General features: G+C 47.1%; 1 protein-coding gene across 3 annotated transcripts in view; it reads left to right on the top strand.

Moving 5' to 3' along the window:
* DNAH9 (dynein axonemal heavy chain 9) overlaps positions 1 to 19,194 on the top strand; it is a 211,213-nt gene that overhangs the window by 41,873 nt on the left and 150,146 nt on the right. For 2 of the 3 annotated variants that reach the window (XM_076353524.1, XM_076353525.1), the window contains 13 exons: positions 307 to 432; positions 1,116 to 1,355; positions 2,466 to 2,626; positions 3,734 to 3,890; positions 5,345 to 5,449; positions 8,538 to 8,695; positions 9,013 to 9,151; positions 10,406 to 10,693; positions 11,170 to 11,380; positions 13,676 to 13,803; positions 14,296 to 14,404; positions 15,093 to 15,240; positions 16,877 to 17,051. In XM_076353524.1, the coding sequence (XP_076209639.1) occupies positions 307 to 432; positions 1,116 to 1,355; positions 2,466 to 2,626; positions 3,734 to 3,890; positions 5,345 to 5,449; positions 8,538 to 8,695; positions 9,013 to 9,151; positions 10,406 to 10,693; positions 11,170 to 11,380; positions 13,676 to 13,803; positions 14,296 to 14,404; positions 15,093 to 15,240; positions 16,877 to 17,051 (2,145 nt within the window). The remainder of the gene's footprint in view (positions 1 to 306; positions 433 to 1,115; positions 1,356 to 2,465; positions 2,627 to 3,733; positions 3,891 to 5,344; positions 5,450 to 8,537; positions 8,696 to 9,012; positions 9,152 to 10,405; positions 10,694 to 11,169; positions 11,381 to 13,675; positions 13,804 to 14,295; positions 14,405 to 15,092; positions 15,241 to 16,876; positions 17,052 to 19,194) is intronic. The other variant, XM_076353526.1, reaches the window with a different exon arrangement.

The raw sequence follows: 19,194 nt of genomic DNA, 5'->3' as shown, positions 1-19,194 counted from the left end.
GGTCCCATGAGTGATTCTGTCACGTCCTGGAGGTGGAACGCACCGAACTAAATTACTCATTGGTGGAGTTCATTTTGGTTTCTCCTACAGCTGGAGTTCAAGAAAAATCTGCCTTGTGTTCTTGGTGTCTGGAAATAGATGCTAATCCTGCAGTACCAGAATTGGCTAAATCCACCCAGTCTGAAGGAGGCTGTGAGGCTTGTTTAACTGGAGAGTTGAGATGCTTGTCCCATTCCCTGTCTTCACTAATTACCAAAGGCGCTTAAGAAGAGCAAGTGTGTTACTGTGATTTAATCTCTTCTCCAGGTTGAGGTCTGGCTGAATCATGTACTAGACAGCATGAGGGCTACTGTGAGAGATGAGATGACGGAAGCCGTCATGGCTTATGAGGAGAAGCCGAGGGAACAGTGGATCTTTGACTACCCTGCCCAGGTATCTGCCACTGCTCCTCATCTCCACTCAGGCTGGCACATGGGAAAGGCAGTGCTTGGCTTCCCCTTCAGTCCTGCCCTTCCCTTCTTTCAGTAATGGCCTCTAGCTATGGATGGGGACGTTTCTGGCCTCCACTGTGCTTTCCAGGAGGGAGGAAGGATGAGTTGTCCTTTATCCTGGCAATCTCCTGATGGAGTTTCCAGGCTGAGCTCCATGCTCTGATTAGGGGTCCAGGGAGGATACACTCTTGGCTGGGTTACAGAGCTCGGGGGCTTGGGCAGTGCCAGCTGCACCCTGTGGGTCATGGGAAGTCTATACATCCAGAGGAGTGAGAGGTGCAGCAGGAAAACAAAGTGGTGAGCCCTAATGAGAGAAAAGAGCCCCTCAGATGCACCTCTGACAGACTCGTGGTCTCCAGCTCTTCCTCCTCTGCTGTGTCAGGCATGTGAAAGGTGCTGATTGACTAATAAGTAGCTGCTAAATGGGTCTACCACTGATATGATGTTTTAAATGAATGTCACGGGGCAGATCCCTGTTGTCCTGTCTGCTGTGACTACTATGTGAAAAAATACTTAATTTCATGTCATGGATACTTCATCCTTGATCTCCCTGTGGATCAGACACTCTTGAACGTAAGGAAGCTCTGGTGTTTTCCCTGATACTGAGCCAGCCCATTTCCCTAGGTGGCTCTTTCCTGCACCCAGATCTGGTGGACAACAGAGGTTGGGATTGCCTTCGCCAGGGTGGAGGAAGGCTACGAGAATGCGATGAAGGAATATCACAAGAAGCAAGTGACTCAGCTGAACACCCTCGTTACCATGCTGATTGGGCAGCTCTCCAAGGGTGACAGGCAGAAAATCATGACCATATGCACCATCGATGTGCATGCTCGGGACGTGGTGGCAAAGATGATAGCGCAGAAGGTTTGTGTTCGCAGCTCAGCATGGTCCTGTGTTGGACGTTGGAGCGGGGGTTACAGGAATGATAGACCAACCACAGGCCATTCAGATCACTGCCCGTCTCAGTGGGAGATACACAACTAAATTTACTTCTACAATGTTTGCGGTAAGGAGGCAGAAAGCCACCGTAAGCCTGCAGTGCTGTTCTGTATCATGGCCATGCAACACCAAGGAGCGTGTTGTACTTGCCCCATTCACACCAGGAGTGAGAGTGTAGCCCTGTGTTCTGTTGCCAAGGCACGTGTTGGTGGATGATGGCATTGTGTTGGGAGGCTGCTGGATGCAGTCTCAGTTATGTCTTTAGAAAGTAAAAAAAAGCATTTGGGCTTTTCTTTTTGTAGCTTCCTTGGTCTGGTGTGGGGGCACAGGGACTCCTTTGGGACTCCTTTGTCCTGCATACCTCTCCCACACCACTCCCCTGTCCTTGACACTGTGTCAAGTATCCAGCCCTGAAGGTGGGTGGGAAGGTGCCCTGAGTGTGCTGGGTTGTGGCTTTACCCTCATCTGTGTCCTCTTGGAGGCAGCCAGGCTGCTCGCAGGGTTTCTGGCTTCAAGGCTCAGATGGGCTTGGTGGTGCCTTGGCCCAGTTTGTGGTGAAGTGGTCCATCTGCTGGGCCTATCTGCTGGTTGTGCAGAGGTCACTGGCCACGGCTGTCCTTGTCCCCCTGTTCCCAGCCTGTCTCCCTGGTGCTGTCTGTGGCCCCTTCCCTGTCTAGACAGCCTCTGCTCCTTCTCTCATTCTGTTTGCGTTATAAGAGCCTCTTCATGGCTTGCTGCTTCTTAAATCTCCTCTTCAGGAGTCTTTTTGTGCTGCTCTTTCTCTTGGGTATTCACTTTTCCCTCTCCCACCAACGTGGTTACTAATTTTGTTCTTACCCTCTATTGATGGGAGATGGGGAGGTGACATTTCTCACCACATTACAGGGAGGTGACCTTCCTCACCACACCTGCCTTCACAGTGAGGACCAATGCACCCCTGATGAAAACTTCATTGCAGTCACCATTTTGGCACCTGAGCTGTGCGTGCCTGGCATTCCTGGCCTTCCCGTGATGGTGCTTGTGGGTGTGTTGCAGGTGGACAATGCCCAGGCGTTCATTTGGCTGTCACAGCTCCGGCACAGATGGTCGGATGAGGAACGGCACTGCTTTGCCAACATCTGTGATGCTCAGTTCCTGTACTCCTATGAATACCTTGGCAATACCCCTCGGCTTGTGATCACTCCACTGACAGACAGGTAAGTCCCCTGGAAATACCATCATAGCTGGGCTTTGCCACGCAGTTAGAGAAAGAGCTGCCAACCAAAGATGGATTTAGTTTGGACACCCACATCCCTCTTGTTCTTTCTCCGTGTCCCAGCAATCCGGTGGCAGAGCTCTAACTCTCACCTGGTTTGTGATTTGATGGTGGTACCCTCTGGGGTATCTGTGCCTCAGATCTCGGGGTAGGATTCAGCTCACAGATTAAGACGCTCATTTGTGGGTGTCTGCCTGTGCACAAGAAGACCACACCCCATAGAGCTGGTGAGTCTAGAAAGCTTTCATCCTGTCTTGAAGTAGACATCTACCACTTGGTTCAGTTGTCTCAATGGGGACACCTAGGGTGACTTGAGATGCTCTGCGTTGTCCCACCTGGCTTCCAGCTGCCAATCGAGAAATGTGCAAGTATCCTGTGGACCCCTTCTCATATCTTTCCACCCTATGTGACATTTCAGTAGCCAGGAGCATCTCAGGTGGCTCTAGTCACCCATGTTAGTCAGCTGAGCCAAGCCCCCATGCATTATCAGGTTTTGTGGCCATATTGATTACAGCTCTGTGGCTTATACAGGGAGTATAGACACCCACATGTGGGCATGTCCCTGGTGTCCATCATCAGCATGATGGAGAAGCTTTGGGGCTTGCTGCAGCATTGAATGGGATCATTCATAGGCCATCTGAACAGGTTTCTGTGGGTGGTGGGGAATGGGATCCTTTGGGCTGAACAGCACTGGGAAGCAAGAGGAAGGTCTTTCAGAAAAGCCAACCTTTTCTCATACTATCTGGGACATGCCCAATATCAATGAGTGGTATGAGGATCCAAAGAAAGCACAACCTGGACTTGAAGAGGTTGGGCAGACCCTGGTGGAAGACAAGTATCTCTTGGAGAAGACACAGCTGGGCAGAGGTGGTAATTAATGCCCAAGAGGACTGCCAGCTTAGACATGCACCCTGCTCATGTATAGCTCTTCAGAAGAAAGGCTCTCCTGAGTGCATTGCCCTAGTGCCGTTTCTCTGCAGCCCAACAGTGACCTGTTGGACCAAGTCTCAGTCTATTTCCTTTTTTCCTTCATCCTTCGCTGTGAAAGATGTTACATCACCCTGACCCAGTCGCTGCACCTGACCATGAGCGGAGCACCTGCGGGCCCTGCAGGCACTGGCAAGACGGAGACTACGAAAGATTTGGGGCGAGCCCTGGGCATCATGGTGTATGTGTTTAACTGCTCTGAGCAGATGGACTACAAGGTACTGCTCCCACTTTGGCCGCAGTGCTGTCACATGGGGCTGGGGATGCTCGGGGCCCGATGAAACCTGAAGGATGAGAGTAATCCAGCTTTGATCACTTTGACCTCTTTGAGATCGCTTTGATCCATCACCTCTGCTTAAATCCCTGCTACATTCCTTTCTGCTGAACACCTTTTTCTCCTCCTCCCTTTTCTTCTCTAAGACTTGCACAAGGTTCTTCAGGAGGCAGAGACCTGAACTGTGCTCTCTGCCTTGTTATGCCTTTCCCTTCCCTTCTGGAGTTAGATTCCATGTGAAATACTTCAAAAATTTTGGCCTGTTCAGTTGAGACCGAGGCTGTGTGTTGTGGTTTAACCTCAGCCAGCAACTGAGCACCACACAGCCACTCGCTCGCTCCCCCCCCCGGTGGGATGGAGGAGAGAATCGGAAGAGTAGAAGTGAGAAAACTCATGGGTTGAGATAAAAACAGTTCAATAGTTGAAATATTATAATAATAATAATAATAATAATAATAATAATAATAATAATAATAATAATAAAAAGGATATACAAAGCAAGTGATGCACAGTGCAATTGCTCACCACCTGCCGACCGATGCCCAGACAGTCCCCGAGCAGCGACCCCCCCAGCCAGCTTTCCCCCAGTTTATGTACTGAGCATGACATCACATGGTGTGGAATATCCCCTTGGCCAGTTTGGGTCAGCTGTCCTGGCTGTGCCCCCTCCCAGCTTCTTGTGCACCTCCAGCCTGCTCAGTCGGTAGAGCATGGGAAACTAAAAAGTCCTTGGCTAGTGTAAGCATTACCTAGCAACAACTAAAACATCGGTGCGTTATCAACATTGTTCTCATCCTAAATCCAAAACACAGCACTGTACCAGCTACTAGGAAGGAAATTAACTCTATCCCAGCCGAAACAAGGACACTGTGCTGATACTTCAACCTGGTCATTTCTTCTTGGCATGCTGGCAGGCTGACAGGCCCTGGCATGGGAAGGGACCTGTCCTGGTTTTCTCAGGATTGTCTCCCAGAATAAGGCCAAAACGTGCTGAACTTTCAGCCGCTGTAGAACGCTGAATTGTTAGGCTGAGTCTTGCTGTCTGCCAGTCTGGCACGGTACAGTGATTTTGGTAGCCTCAGATCATATTTTATTCAGCTTATGGGCTCTCCCAGGAAGCGGGGCCATCAGTAATTCAGCACAGGTGACCTTTAAATGAAACTAGTGCACAGATATATCAAGAAAGTTCAATTAGCAAATCAAGTGGCAAACTGTGCAAGAGCTATAAATATTATAATTGAGTTGTGCCTGCTGTTTCCATGCACTTTTCTAAATACCCACAATAGACTGTAAATTGCTATAAATAAACAAGCTGGGAAATAAAATCCATATTTTGCTGGAGTTGATTCCATTTGTGATTTCACACTTGTAATTTTCTTTTTTTTTTCTTTTTCCCAGTCTTGTGGGAATATTTACAAAGGCCTTTCCCAGACAGGAGCTTGGGGCTGTTTTGATGAATTTAACAGGATCTCAGTTGAGGTCCTCTCTGTGGTTGCTGTACAGGTAAGTGGAGAAACAATCGTAAATAAATACAAACAAGGCAGAGCCATGCTGCAGCCTTTGGAGCAAGGGTAAACATGGAAAGTGCATGTTGCGGGTTCTAGTTCCGTGTGTAGGCAGGTGAGGGATTATATCCCAAGATTAATCACATGAATATCACAGCACTGACAAAATGTAACAGTGATGTGGTGCAAACATTTTTGTCATTTCTTTTCTTTCCCCAGTTACGGCATTTGTATTGAGGCGATTCTTTATAGCATCTTTTCCCAGATCAGTATACACCGTGGCTCTGTACCTATTCCTCCTGAGGAAGACACTCGTGTCATTAATGTGCTGTGAGATAATTGCAGCGTATCATTTTAGGGAGGAGAGCTGCCTTGACTTATGGCTACTCAGCCTATCACGTAGGGAATAATTTTCATGGAGGGGAAGGGTGGTATTTGGGAAAGATCCATGGCCTGCTGGATTTTTTGGGATTACTTATTGCCTCCAGTCAGGCACAGGTTGTGTGTCACATTCAACAAATAGGAATACATTCAAGATTAATTTTCTTAACGCTTACCTGTCACCAAGACTGTGCAGTCTTCTTTCCTTCCTTCCCTTTTCATATGACTGTAGATTTAATTCCAGTGTTTGTCATGAGAGCTCTGCAAAATGACTTTGGAGGGTATTCCTGGCGAGTGGCATAATTCCTAGGAGACATGCGTGCAGCCTCGTGGATGCAGTGCGGTGCTCCTGAAAGCTGGTGTCAGCTGGGGTGACATTTGGTAACTGGAACCTGCAGCAGATCTGCAGCCCCTGCTTATGTGCTTGCCTAGGATAGGCTGAGAGTGTGGGATTAAAGCTAGGGGAGAGCTATTTGAGCTGTGCCCAGCTATGCATAGGTGTTTTCCCTGTAGAATGATTTCTTGTCTCCTCTGTAATTTAACCGTTCAGTGCATTTTATTGGTGAGTCCTGTGTGAAGCACAACAGCAGTCCTTGGAGAAGGGCTGGAAAGGAGACTGCCCTCCCCATCATGCTAGAGAGTCCTGTTCTCTTGTGCTTATTTATAATCTGGGACTTTGCTTCCTCCTTCCCTTCCTCTTACTGGCCCACGAGGAAATCTGGAAATATTTTACATAGGAGAAAAGATTGCAGGAGGAGAGGTGCTCCGTACCCTGCTCATGCCTGCCCAGTGAGTGGTGAGGAGGCACCCAGGGTAGGTGCTGTGGGTGTGAATCCCCTCTGGCAGGGGCTGAAATCTGGGGCAGCCCAGGCATAACCACGGGGCAGCAGGATGAGAGCAGGCCCTGCTACTACTTCTGGCCCTTGCTTTGGAGGAGAGCTGTGTCTGGATGTTGTCCAGATCCTAAATCCCATTGGTATCCTCTGAAAACGCCAGGTAAATCCAGCTACCAGGGGAGTTTGAGCAGAGGGTGGGTGCTCAACTGCACTGTCCAGACCGAGACAGCTCTGACATGGGCAGAACTGAAAGTTTTGAGCCTTGGGGGGGACTTCAGTGCTGAAAATTGAGGTGTTGAAGTATCTAAGTTCTTCTGGACTCAAGTGTCAGCTGAGTGCAGGTTTTAGGATCCCAGTGTCTGACTGAGGTGCTGAATTCTTTCTAGACCCCCTTTTGGGCTTGGTATTGCAGAAAAAAAGATCTAGAGCCCAGAAGTTTCTACACTTTTGTAAATGTTCGGTCAAAGACATTGTTCTGAACTCCTCCATGAACTCCTCACTCTTCTCATCTCTCTCTCACTCATAATGACAATTCTTTGTCCCAAAGAAGCCCCAGGCGGGTACAGGAGTTTATGTATCGTTCCCTCTCAATTTCTCTTCCGTCAGGTTCTAGTTTAAAGTTGTCATTGAAAAAAGTCTTTGAGGATCTTAAAAATAAAAAGGGAAGCTGAACAAAAGAAGCCCAGATATGACTCAACTGCTAATGATTCCCTTGCTCCTGGCTGGAGCGTGGCATCTGAAGAAAGCAGCACGGCTGTCATTCCATCATCGTGTCTCCTGGCTGCTATTAGGAGTGTAACCATGGCGATGTTTAATTGGCTCTTAGTCATGCAGTTAATGTCGATATGGTTCCTTACAGAGAAAAATTCGATTAATTGCTTAACTTTAAGATGGCAAACAGCAGTAAGGTTAGAGTAGTGAACCTAGAGAGATACCTCCCTTGCTGAAGTTCTGTTTGCAAGAAGGTGATCTAGCTTTAATAAACTTGCTTTCTTTGGAAGGTGAGGAATGAGAAGAACAAAGCTGCAATCAGGGAAATATCAAAAGACAATACAATATCAGTGAGTGAAGGTGTCAGGGGAGTTCTTACAGCTTCTGCCTTGTGGTTTTGGTTTTAAATTAAGCACCTGATGTTCCAAAATCTTTAGAAGCAATATCAAGTGATCAGTTTGCAATTGAGCTGAGGCCAAGTTTATTGGGAAATGCTGCTCCTTTTCTGGGCCTAGTCAAGGAACAGAGCAGGCACAGGAGGGTTTTGGGCTGTCATGAAGAGCAGTGGTGCATGGGGAGAGGTGAAGATGGGTGGAGGGAATCAGGGGCCTGTATTGTGTCAGACTTTTGGGACTGCATTTGGGTATTGGCTGTGTTGTGGATGCCTGGACAGCCCTGCATCTCATCTCAGGTGTCTGGCCTCCTGCTAAGTTGGGAAGTTGAAAGAGATTATTTAGCCATTGGTGGTGTTTTTGCTGTGAGATGTGCTGGGAAGTGTCCCACAGGTGATGTCAAAAGCCAAGGTGAGACACAGGCAGCTTTGGAGGCGTTTCCTTCCTCTGAGCTGCTCTTCCTCACCCACGTCTGTCATTGTCTTACAGAGCACTGGTGCAAATTCTTGCAATTCCTTTGCAGTTTGACTGCCCAGTCTCTTCAGCTCTCTTTTCTGCTTTGTCAGAGTTTGATTGTGATGGGAGATTGATATTGGTATTGGAGATTCACTCCAGTGTATAAAGCTTTATATGGTCAGTAAAAAACCAAAACAAAACAGTGCTAAGCCCCAGTCATCATGGGGCCAAGCGTAAGGAAGGCAGCACTGTTGTCTGGTGTGTTTTTCATAACTGAACACCAATACTATAATGCTGTCTTGGTTCCTAGGTGAAGAGTGTGCAGGATGCAATACGGGAGAAGAAGAAATCCTTCAATTTTCTTGGAGAAGACATTAACTTAGTTCCCTCAGTAGGCATTTTCATCACCATGAACCCTGGTTATGCAGGGCGAACCGAGCTACCTGAGAATTTAAAAGCTCTCTTCAGGTGAGTCCAGGTCAAGGTTTGTGACCTGCATTATAAGACTGGCAGAAATTGTCATTTGGAACATCCAAGCTTGATTTCATTTCCTTGGGGAATTCACTTGCTTTGGGGAATCGTAGATAGTTTCAGCCTTGTGCAACAATCCTGGGTCTGGGAATGCACAGGCAGGGCAAAGGAGCTCTGTCCCTTGCGATGAGAAAGGCAGTGTGTGACCTGGCTCACTGGAGAAGACCTGGAAGATAAAGCTGCAAATCCACTGCCCCTAAGATCTGTAGTCAAGAAATACTTGTTCTGCAATCTTTTCTTGCCTGTCTTTTTAGGCCATGCGCGATGGTTGTGCCAGACTTTGAGCTGATCTGTGAAATTATGTTGGTGGCCGAGGGATTCATTGAGGCCCGGGCGTTAGCCAGGAAGTTCATTACTCTGTACCAACTCTGCAAAGAGCTCCTGTCCAAACAGGTGAGCCCGCTTCTGTGGCTGAATGGTACAATGAAGCCTGTCGATCTCCAAAATCAGCAGGAACATGGCACTCTGCCACTCACCTCCATGGCTAAAGCTTCACAGCTTTTATTTAATGACTGCATTTGCACTAGCTGCTGGGAGAAGAGAAGGTTTGTGATCATCAGAGCAATGAAATTTTCGATCTGCTTTACTGGAGGATCTGCAGGGACAAAAGCACTTGACCAGCTGCATTAATGGGAGAGATTTTTCAATGGGCTCAAATGATACCATGTTCGGGGTAGTATTCAGTGACCCTTTGCTTTCCAGTCTCTTAGTTCCTATTGATTCTCCTGCCTGCAAGGTGTTTATGATGTCTGTCCCCCCCTGAGTTTAGCCTAACAGTTCCCTGTCATGTTAGGTGTTGACCAAGTAGGGTCACTTCCAGTGCAAAGCTTTAATTAATCAGATTTTTCCTTGTCATCATTTGCATAGATCAAAGCTGGGTCCAGAGAAGAGGTGAATCAGGACTCCAGATGGAAAACCTGATCTTGACTTTGTCAGCATGAGGCTGGGTGGGAGATGCCTTGTCACAGAAACTTGGTGCTGTGTCTTGGAGGTCTTGGTGGAAGCCGTGGCCTCCCACACAAAGCAGTCAGCCGTCGAGCTGTGCTCTGGAGGGTCTTAACAGAGCAGAAATATAAAGAGTTGCTTGTTGGCTTGAGAGTTCCTCTCATGCCTCTTTGTGGTTCTTTTTCAGCAATGTCCTTACTGGCCCCTGCTTGGTAGACTGCCTCTGGGACCACACAAGCCTGGTAATCTTGTGATTGGGCAGGATGGAGAAACTTGGGTATTTGGGGCCTCATAATGGACTAACAAATCTTTCACCTTAGTAGCTCCTGCAGATCCAGGGGTCTGGCTGGCCTTGCTTCAGCTGCTTTATGATTTAGGTGAAGCAAATTTCTTAGGTCTCCAGAGTGCAAGTCCTACTGCTGTCTTACTGCCAACTCTGAGCCCACGTGATGGCAGGAACATCTGAATTATTTGACTCTTTAATACTGTCCCTGATGGGAATCTCACCTACTGAAATGGAAATCAGGTAACTCAGTCTGGTGGAGGTCTCTGGCCTCAGTGCAACTAGAAGATTTGGATGTATTTCCACTGCTGACTTGTCTGGCAGTTTGGAGCTGCTGGTTCTTACCCCTTCATGGTGGTGTACTGTCTAAGCATAAACCCATCCCTCTTTTTTTTTTTTTTTTTTTCCTCCCCATGTAGGATCACTACGACTGGGGCTTGCGTGCAATCAAGTCAGTGCTAGTTGTCGCCGGCTCCCTCAAACGAGATGACCCAGAGCGACCTGAAGACCAAGTTCTGATGCGCTCACTTCGTGACTTTAACATCCCCAAGATTGTGACTGATGATGTGCCGGTGTTTATGGGGCTGATTGGAGATCTTTTCCCTGCGCTGGATGTGCCTCGGAAGCGTGACCTGAATTTTGAGTCGTTTGTGAGGCAGGCTGTTCTGGACCTCCGGCTGCAGGCTGAGGACAACTTTGTGCTCAAAGTAAGATCAACTGATCTCCTGCTGTATCTCCACCACCACCAAATCATTTGGGTTTCCTCAGCCATCTTTGCTTCTACAAAGAGGGCCCTGCACAATATTCCCTTGCAGGCAGACCTTGATGGAGGACAGAGTCAGCTATGATGGGTCTGATGCAGTTGCACCTGCCCCTAAAGCCAGCACTGGCTCGGTCCCTGAGTTTACAAAGGGGCGAACTCTTGTACGCTCATGAAAGTGTGGCCCCTGGAGAGCAGAGCCTCATTGGCTGATGGCTGTCAGATGTAGATAATGCTGAAGGTTTGTCTGCAGGCTGAGGATTTTACCCATCATGATTAGAGTGTTTAGACCAAACTCAATGTCAAATCCATTTGTGTCTCTGGGTCACATCTTTCCAAAGAAGAGGCCCAATGGAAGCTATTTTGTAGATCTGAACTTCAGTTTGGCATGTTTGTCTAAAATTTGGGAATGTTCTTTCTCAGGTGGTGCAGCTGGAGGAGCTGCTGACAGTCCGGCACTCTGTCTTCGTGGTGGGTAACGCAGGCACGGGCAAGTCGCAGGTGATGAGATCCCTGAACAAGACTTACCAGATAATGAAGCGACGCCCTGTCTGGACAGACCTCAACCCCAAGGCAGTCACCAATGATGAGCTTTTTGGCATCATTAACCCAGCAACAAGAGAATGGAAAGATGGTAAATGTCTTTTCATGCCTGAATCTGTAGATAAAGAAGGATATTTTTAATGCACTTCCTGAGCAACAGCAGGATGAGTGGTTCTTTGCGTGCGAGTCTGAAAGCCCAGGTGCTTGTCTGCTGCTCACAGCCACGTGAGAGTTTGTTGTTAAAAGGATACGTGGGATGTTTTAGCTTTTTTGTCTTCAAATGGGAAGTATAGCAGAAACCTGCTTTATCCTATTGCCATAAGAATAATTATCATGTCCATTAATACCAACACTTACCAGTTCCTAAATGGGGCAGGCAGTTTTTTGGGGTTGGCTGGACCAGTGATAGAAGAGAGTTCCCTCCTGCCCTATGGTGTGCACTGGGGCCCCCCAAAATGTGCCATCCCCAGGTTTCCATAGCTGGTAGCACAAACGCAGCAGCCTTAAAGTGCTGTTTTTCCACTTAATAGTGCTGCCCAATCTCTGTAGTACACCAGCATTTGCCAGTCTGTTGATCCTGATTGCTCCCGAGGAAAATAAGATGAGCATTTAAAACTTGCTGAAAGATTACAGAAATCTGGAGTGAAAATGTTCAGTTGTGACTAATACGTAAAGGCAGCTTTGATTTACGTGTGTGGCTGGTTTGGGAGGTGTGGGGGAGGTAAGAGAAGACATTGCCATAAATCATCTTCGGCCAGAAGTCCTCCAGGAGATGAGCTGCCACCCACCTCCCCTGGCCCCTGCCACAGACCCCTCCTGACTCCTTGCTTTGCTCCAGTGCCAGGGTTAATTTATTTTTAATTGTAATTAGGGACCCTAAATCAAAGTGACAGAGGGAAGTGTGGGATACAGCCTGAACTCTGCAGACTGGCTGCAGCAGTGACTGCAGATTGAGGACTGCAGGTGGCACTGAACAGCAGGAGGGACGTTTTACAGGTGGCTGTCCAGCGGTTTTTAGCCTGTAACGTTTCAAGGGAGCTTACAGCACTCCTCCCTGAGGTTTCAAGGCAAATATTTTCTGCATTAACCATTCCTGAAAATTTTGTTTCTTGTTGCAAAGACCAGCAAGGCAATCTTCACCACAGCCTAGCAAGAGATGATGTGTTCCCTTACAGATCAGCCCCTTCTTTTCCTCTTCCAGTTTTCATCCTGTCACTCCTTGCATTATCAGGAGTTGAAAAGTTTATACATGTTAGGTGGTAAAAGGTCCCACAAGGGAATCCTAAAAGTGTTCTTTGTAGAACCAAACTCTTCTTTTAAATCCAACACCGCTCTGTGGTGTGGATGCATAAGGTTAGGAGAGAGGCACTTTTCTCTCCGCTGCTGTAGTGCTGTACGTGAGGGAAGTGTTGATGCTCTGAGACGGTAGCTATTCCTGATACTAATGATGTTGGAGCGGTTTCCAAGGCATGTGTCCAACATGTGAGGAACTGAGTCAAGGCAGAGCCAGTGAAGTGTTATTTTTTTTGACCCGATCTCAGAATCGGATACCTGTTTCAGGCGAGCTGTTCTGCATTTGTTGTGCACAAGCTTTGTCTTCAGTCATATAACGCCACTAGCTGTTCCTGACCTGGATCACAAAGAAATAGCTTGTCCTGGAGGAAAAAAGTGTGCTTGCCACAATTCACCAGAAGAGAGGTGCTTTTTTTAATGTTTGCCTCATGTTTTTTCATGAAGACCAGCGTCTCCCTAGGTATTTTCACATGTAGAGGAGAGCGATAGTTTTGTGGAGTTTTCATTTGCTCTGCAGTACTGCTACTCTATTCCCAGCCTTCTTGCTCTCCTTAACATTCATTATTTACTCCCCTCGAGACACTGTATCCTCTCTGTCTCCTTGATTTTACTGACATTTTGTTCTGTCATTCAATGTCATTCTGTGCTTGTTCTCCCCTCAATCTCACTAAAGCCATGACCCAGCATTTAACATATCTTGATTTCCCTGATATACTTTGAGCCACAAAAAAACATTTATAAGAATTTCCAAGGCATATTCAGATGTTTTTCTCTGCATTGTGTAATTCATGCCTTCTTTTGCCTCTGAGTATCTGCTCTTCACTTTTCTTATCCCTTATGATTCTTGGTGGGAATGAAGCTCCTGTGTAGGTCTGCAGTCATTTTCAGTGGTGGTAACCGATAATGTTGTTTTTTCTTCAAAGCAGACTAGACCCGTATCATGATATAGTACTATTTATGTACAGATGCATAGAGTTTTGAATGCTTAAGAGGAAAACATTCATTAGGATAACTTTTAGTAGGTTGCTAGAGAAAACTGTTAGAGCAGGTGGCAACTTCAGTGTTCATCAACGTATTCCTGTCACCCTCCCAGGACTGTTTTCATCAATCATGCGGGAGCTGGCCAACATCACACATGATGGTCCCAAGTGGATCGTACTAGATGGAGATATTGATCCGATGTGGATTGAATCTCTTAATACTGTGATGGATGATAATAAGGTAATGAATATAAGTTAAAGAAGCAGGTATTCCTTGACTGCATGGTGTGATTCAGCCTAGGAGAAATGCAGATGCTGAAATAACACCTCCTAGAAAAATGCAATTGTGTTTCTTCAGATATACCAAACAGTACTGCATAAAGAAAATGGTGCATGAGGGAAATAGCTCAAAGCATGTTTTCATTGGAATTTCCCTTTCCTGGAGAGTTGGGCTCATGAGTAACTGCAAATGTCCTGATCATAACTTCAGGTCCTTTAAAAATAGAGTGGGGTCATAATCCCACACCTTTTTTCCCCACCCTAAGGGAACGTTGTTGATTCTGGGTCATGGAAGAGGGAAGAGTCATTCTACCACCTGTTAGAAATCAGCTGCTTTGCCTCGAGGAACTGGGCTGACAGCAACCAAGCTTTTTAGTGCGAAGTGCTGAATGCTTTTCACTCCTATTCCTGGGAGAGGTGTTAGTCTGTCTGTCTGTCTGTCTGCCACATGCAGGTGCTGACCCTGGCAAGCAATGAGAGAATCCCCCTGAACCCAACGATGCGTCTGGTCTTTGAGATCAGCCACCTGCGCACAGCCACCCCAGCGACCGTGTCCAGAGCGGGTGAGTCCTGGCCTGAGCTTCACACTGGGATTTTGCATGGACCAAGTAGGATCTAGTGCCATTAACCAGTCTTTTGTTGGCCAGCTTGGTCCCTCTTGAAAGTTCCCAACCTGGGATCACAGCTGCCTTTGGTGGACAGGGTAGGTTCCTGAAGCATATGGACAAACTGAGGATCCTGACCCCAAATCCATATGGGGAGCTGTCATCATCTTGGAGATTTACCCAGGGCTCTCTGACTGTTGACAGCTGATCGTGGCTTCAGCATTGCCAAGAGAGTGGTCCTGTTGTGCAAAGCCCTGTATGGACTTGATGAGGAGAGGGACAGTCTTTATCCCAAAGAGATCCTGATCTTCTGGAGAAGTGCATGAAGTATGGGAGAAGGGAATGAGGGTGTTCCCTAGTTTTACACATGGGGAAATGGGGCCCAGAGCAGTAACATGATTCAGGCAAGACCATGTTCTGAATTTGGGGCGAGGTCATGAACGGTGTCCTGGTTTCCTAAGTTAAGTCTCTTCACTGTTAATATTTCTACTCCGCACTGGGGCAGGAGGAGGGGCGAGGTAATGGGGCACCCAGGTGTATTTGACAGGGTTTTAGTTGTGTGAAACTAGATGAGAAATTCTGCTGGAGGAAAGGAATAGTCTCTGCTGTGTCCTACTATATGTTCTCTCTTACCCTGGGCCTAAAGGGATCCTGTACATCAACCCATCGGATCTGGGCTGGAATCCCCCAGTGAGCAGCTGGATTGACAGGCGAGAGATCCAGTCCGAAAGAGCCAACCTGACCATTTTGTTTGATAAGTACCTGCCGACTTGCCTGGACACCCTCAGAACAAGGTACCATCTGAAGAGTGATTGTATCTCTGCTGGTGAAGGCAGGGGGGCACTCGCCGCTTTCCAGACCAGCTGTGCTGTGCTGGGGTTGTGCTGCATGTGGCGTGGGTGGCTGGTTTCCTCCTTGGCCCTGAGGGCCCTGTGCATCACTGGCTTAGGCTCAGAGAAACAACGAGGTGAGGTGGGGAGCTGATGTTCCTACTCATCCTTTGTTGGTCAGATCTGGTTTTCATCTGGTTTTCATCGGATTTTCATTTGATTGTTCCTGTTCTTCTTGTACCAGTTCTGTATCTCTTGGAAAGTAAATCCAGGAGATCCTAAAGAGAAAGTCTTTTCAGTGTCCTGATGTGCCAGGCTAGACCTGAGTTCACTCCACAAGTTATTTTTCAGTAGAGCAAGTCTCAGACCACTGCTGAAGGAAAGTTTTCAGTATGTGGCGTAGAAGATGGAGAGAGCAGATCCTCTTTTGTCCTCTCCCAACTTCTTTTCCTGCCCCTTGGTGATGAGAAGGAAGTTGGTGTTTGTGGGAGAGGGTGGGATTGCTCTACAGGCAGTTCTGTCTTGAATTTCTTTCCTGATGCATTTAGACAAAGTTAAGTCAGTCTGTGTGGGCATCCAGCCTGAGCATGTTTCATGGTTGGACACCAATCCAATGAACATGAAGAACTTAGATATTTGGAAGGGCCCTGGTGCTCCTTGGCTGGAGTTAGCTTCAAAGTGGTGCCCACAGAGAAGTCGTGTGGTTCTTGCTTATCATCATGGGAGACAGCTCTCTTACTCATACTGTCATGAGGACTGGCCAAAGTAGAGTCCCAACAAACTTGAGTAAGGGAGCTTCTCCCACCCTCTGCTTGCTTCCCATAGTTGCGACTTCATTTAAAAAAAAAAAAAAAAAGTATCAGTGTACAACTGAGCATGGGAGTTGTCAACCACAACGGGGATGTGTCAGAAGGGGCTGCATTAGTGAAAGCAGTGGTCTTTGGAGGTAGGAGTTAGGCATCTTACTAGGGAGCTGCTCCCTAGGTGACCAAGCTGGTTATAGCTGTTGGCAGTAAAGTCCATTGGACATTTCCCACTCTATTTGCTGAACATTGTGTCAGACCGTGAAATCCACGGGATTAGCTGCAGGCAGCCCTTAGCTGAGCATTTTGGTAGCTTGCTTAATTCAGAAATTGTAGAACCAACCTTTCAAATAGCTATAATTACTTTATGGAGGACTTCAGTGCTGCTACAATATTAGTTTGGAATTCTGTAAGTGTAGCTTAAATGAATGTAAAATGGCAAGATGAAAGGGTGTATTTTATTACTCCTCTATTTGACCGCTTTTGAACTCATCGTGTTCACAGGAAATCATTGCCTTTAGCAAGTCTTCCATTTTACTTTTTTCAAGAGGATCAAAGTTTTAAAATGCTTGAAACTTCTGATTACTGTTATTACTTGTATATGTGCCAGTGCCAGCAGGTCCGAGGGAGAGGATAGGTGTTCTCTTTACTGCTGCACCCGGGAATAAGACACGCACTGCTGACAAGTAAAATGCTAATATTCTGAAAAAGGATTTCTAGGCTTGCCTTCCTGGTTGTGAGCAACTGTGTTGCTGGACCCAATTAAATTTCCCGTGCTTCTAATTTCCACCCTTTAGATTTAAGAAGATTATTCCCATTCCTGAGCAGAGCATGGTTCAGATGTTGTGCTACCTCCTCGAATGCCTCCTGACAGAGGAGAACACACCTCCTGACTGTCCCAAGGAGCTTTATGAACTTTACTTTGTCTTTGCTGCTGTCTGGGCCTTTGGTGGATCAATGTTTCAAGACCAGGTAAGAAGGAAAATGCCACTTCGGCATCTTTTATACAGGCCTTCTTTTTTCTTTTTTTCTTTTTTTCTTTTTTTCTTTTTTTCTTTTTTCTTTTTTCTCTTTTCTTTTTTCTCTTTTCTTTTTTCTTCTTTTTTTCTTTTTTCTTCTTTTTTTCTTTTTTCTTTTTTCTTTTTTTCTTTTTTCTTTTTTTCTTTTTTTCTACTTCCCAAAACATAGTGCTATATCAGTAATGCTGTTTTCCTGGGGCTCTCATATAGGTGATAATAAACTAGAAACTGGCACGCAAAAATCCCTTTTGCAAAAGATCTCATTATCCAGGGTGTAACACCAGAGGAGAACGGCTGAAGGGTCAAGGCGGAGGGATGTTTGCTTATGCAGACACATTTCACTGGGGAGAAACTTTAGGTTAATTTATAGAGGCCTGTGGATGTGCATAATGTGATCAAATTAAGACTGACTTAGCAGATGAATATATCAGTGGAGCAGTCTTTCAGCCATCTGACTGCACAGGTAGACGTTGCACTATGTAACACAAACCATCCGGTGCTTTGTCACCTCTGACTTTGGATAGGTGGATGTCAAGAATTAGCTGTCCTCAATTTCTGATAGAAGTACATAAGAAAGAGGGCTGGTCAGCAAGGCAGGGGATGAGCTTTGGGGATTATGTGCTTCCACTTAAGTGGAAGTAGGCAGTGGCTCTGTTCTTTGAAATACTCTTTGCTGGGAGCATGCTGACGAGGTTGAGGTTTAGGGTTGTAGGCACTCAGCTTGAACTCCCCTCTGGGCAGCCAGCTGTTGGGTGGTCTCTGGCATGAGCTGCTGGGCTCAGTCAAGCTGTTGGTGGATGGATGTCCACACCCAAGACTGTAGTGCTGGAGGGCACAGTCTAGAGACCAAGATCTTCTTGGGCCAGGTGGATTAATCGGGCTGTGGTTCACTAGTGGTGTCTCTGACATTCAAAGTACGCTCATGTCCGAGAAGCAGAGGAAGACAGGGCACTACTCTCCATGCTGTTTCCCACAGTACATCTATCCTGTGGATTAATTGCAGCTGTCAGCCTCTGAATCCATCAGCTTGCATTAGACAAGGTGGGTGTGATCTCTTGCATGGTGATATTATTATAAAACAGTTTTCTCAAGGTCAGCATTTGATACTGCACGTTTTCAGCTCCCTTTCAGGTCCTGGTCCTTAAAACATGGGAGAAGCACAGACATTTCCAGCTGGACTGCAACACAGCTGCTTTGGTGGGAGCTGTAGCATGCTAACAACAGGGATCTTGGGAAGGATCTTCTCCGGACTTGCCTGGGGGAAGCAGGGTTGTGCTGCTGCCTCTGACCTCCCTGTTCTCTTTCTCTCCCCAATGTCTTGTGCACAGGAGAGGAGAAATGGGCATTTCCTTTCGCCCCCATGCCCTGTTCTGCCCTGTTTCCTGGCTGCATGGCTCAGCTCGGCACAGCAGGGCTGTCTCTTGATTTCCAAGTAATTGGAAAAGCTGTTGCTGTTTTACAACTTCCAACTGTTAACAGTAATAATGGACAAGAAGACAGCGGGCTGTGTGTCAGAGCCCTGCTGCCAACGCTGCCAATATTGGGACCACCCTTGGCTCCGTTCCATGGTTTCGTGCCTGTGCTTGCAGGATGGCTTTCCACCCTCTGTTGGCATTATTGTTTCCAGATTGATGGCTGTGGAGGCTGGACATTTTTAATGTGACTGGTTCAGAGGCAGGCAGGAGAAACTTGAGGCACTTGTAGAGGGGTCTAAGAGCACGTGTGGCACCTGAAGACCTAGATTTTGAGTACCAGGTTTTCAGCAAATGGCACAGGGAGCAATGTGAGTAGCTGCAAAGCCTGCTGGTGGAAGTACTTTTGGCATCTGCTGGAGCTGCTCACTCTGGTTCTGCCCAATCCCTGCTGGGAACCTGTCGTGTGGTTGCATCTCCTGGTCAGACAATACCTCGTCCCCAGGTCTAAAGCATGTCGTCTTGATGTGTGGGTCTGCCCAGTGACAGGACACTGCTGTCGAGGGCTCAGAGATCCATATCTGGTCTCTAGTGGGCTTGTGTCAAGCTCTGTGTTGTCTGGATTATGTGGGAGGTCTCTTCATGCACCTGTCACTGGAGATCCTTCCCCAGCTCAGGTGGAGG

This window comes from Aptenodytes patagonicus, chromosome 16 (assembly GCF_965638725.1).
Source record: "Aptenodytes patagonicus chromosome 16, bAptPat1.pri.cur, whole genome shotgun sequence".
In the NCBI taxonomy this organism is placed as follows: Eukaryota; Metazoa; Chordata; class Aves; order Sphenisciformes; family Spheniscidae; genus Aptenodytes; species Aptenodytes patagonicus.
The sequence above is the reverse complement of the archived record's forward strand: the minus strand, read 5'-3'. Positions and strand labels throughout refer to the sequence as shown.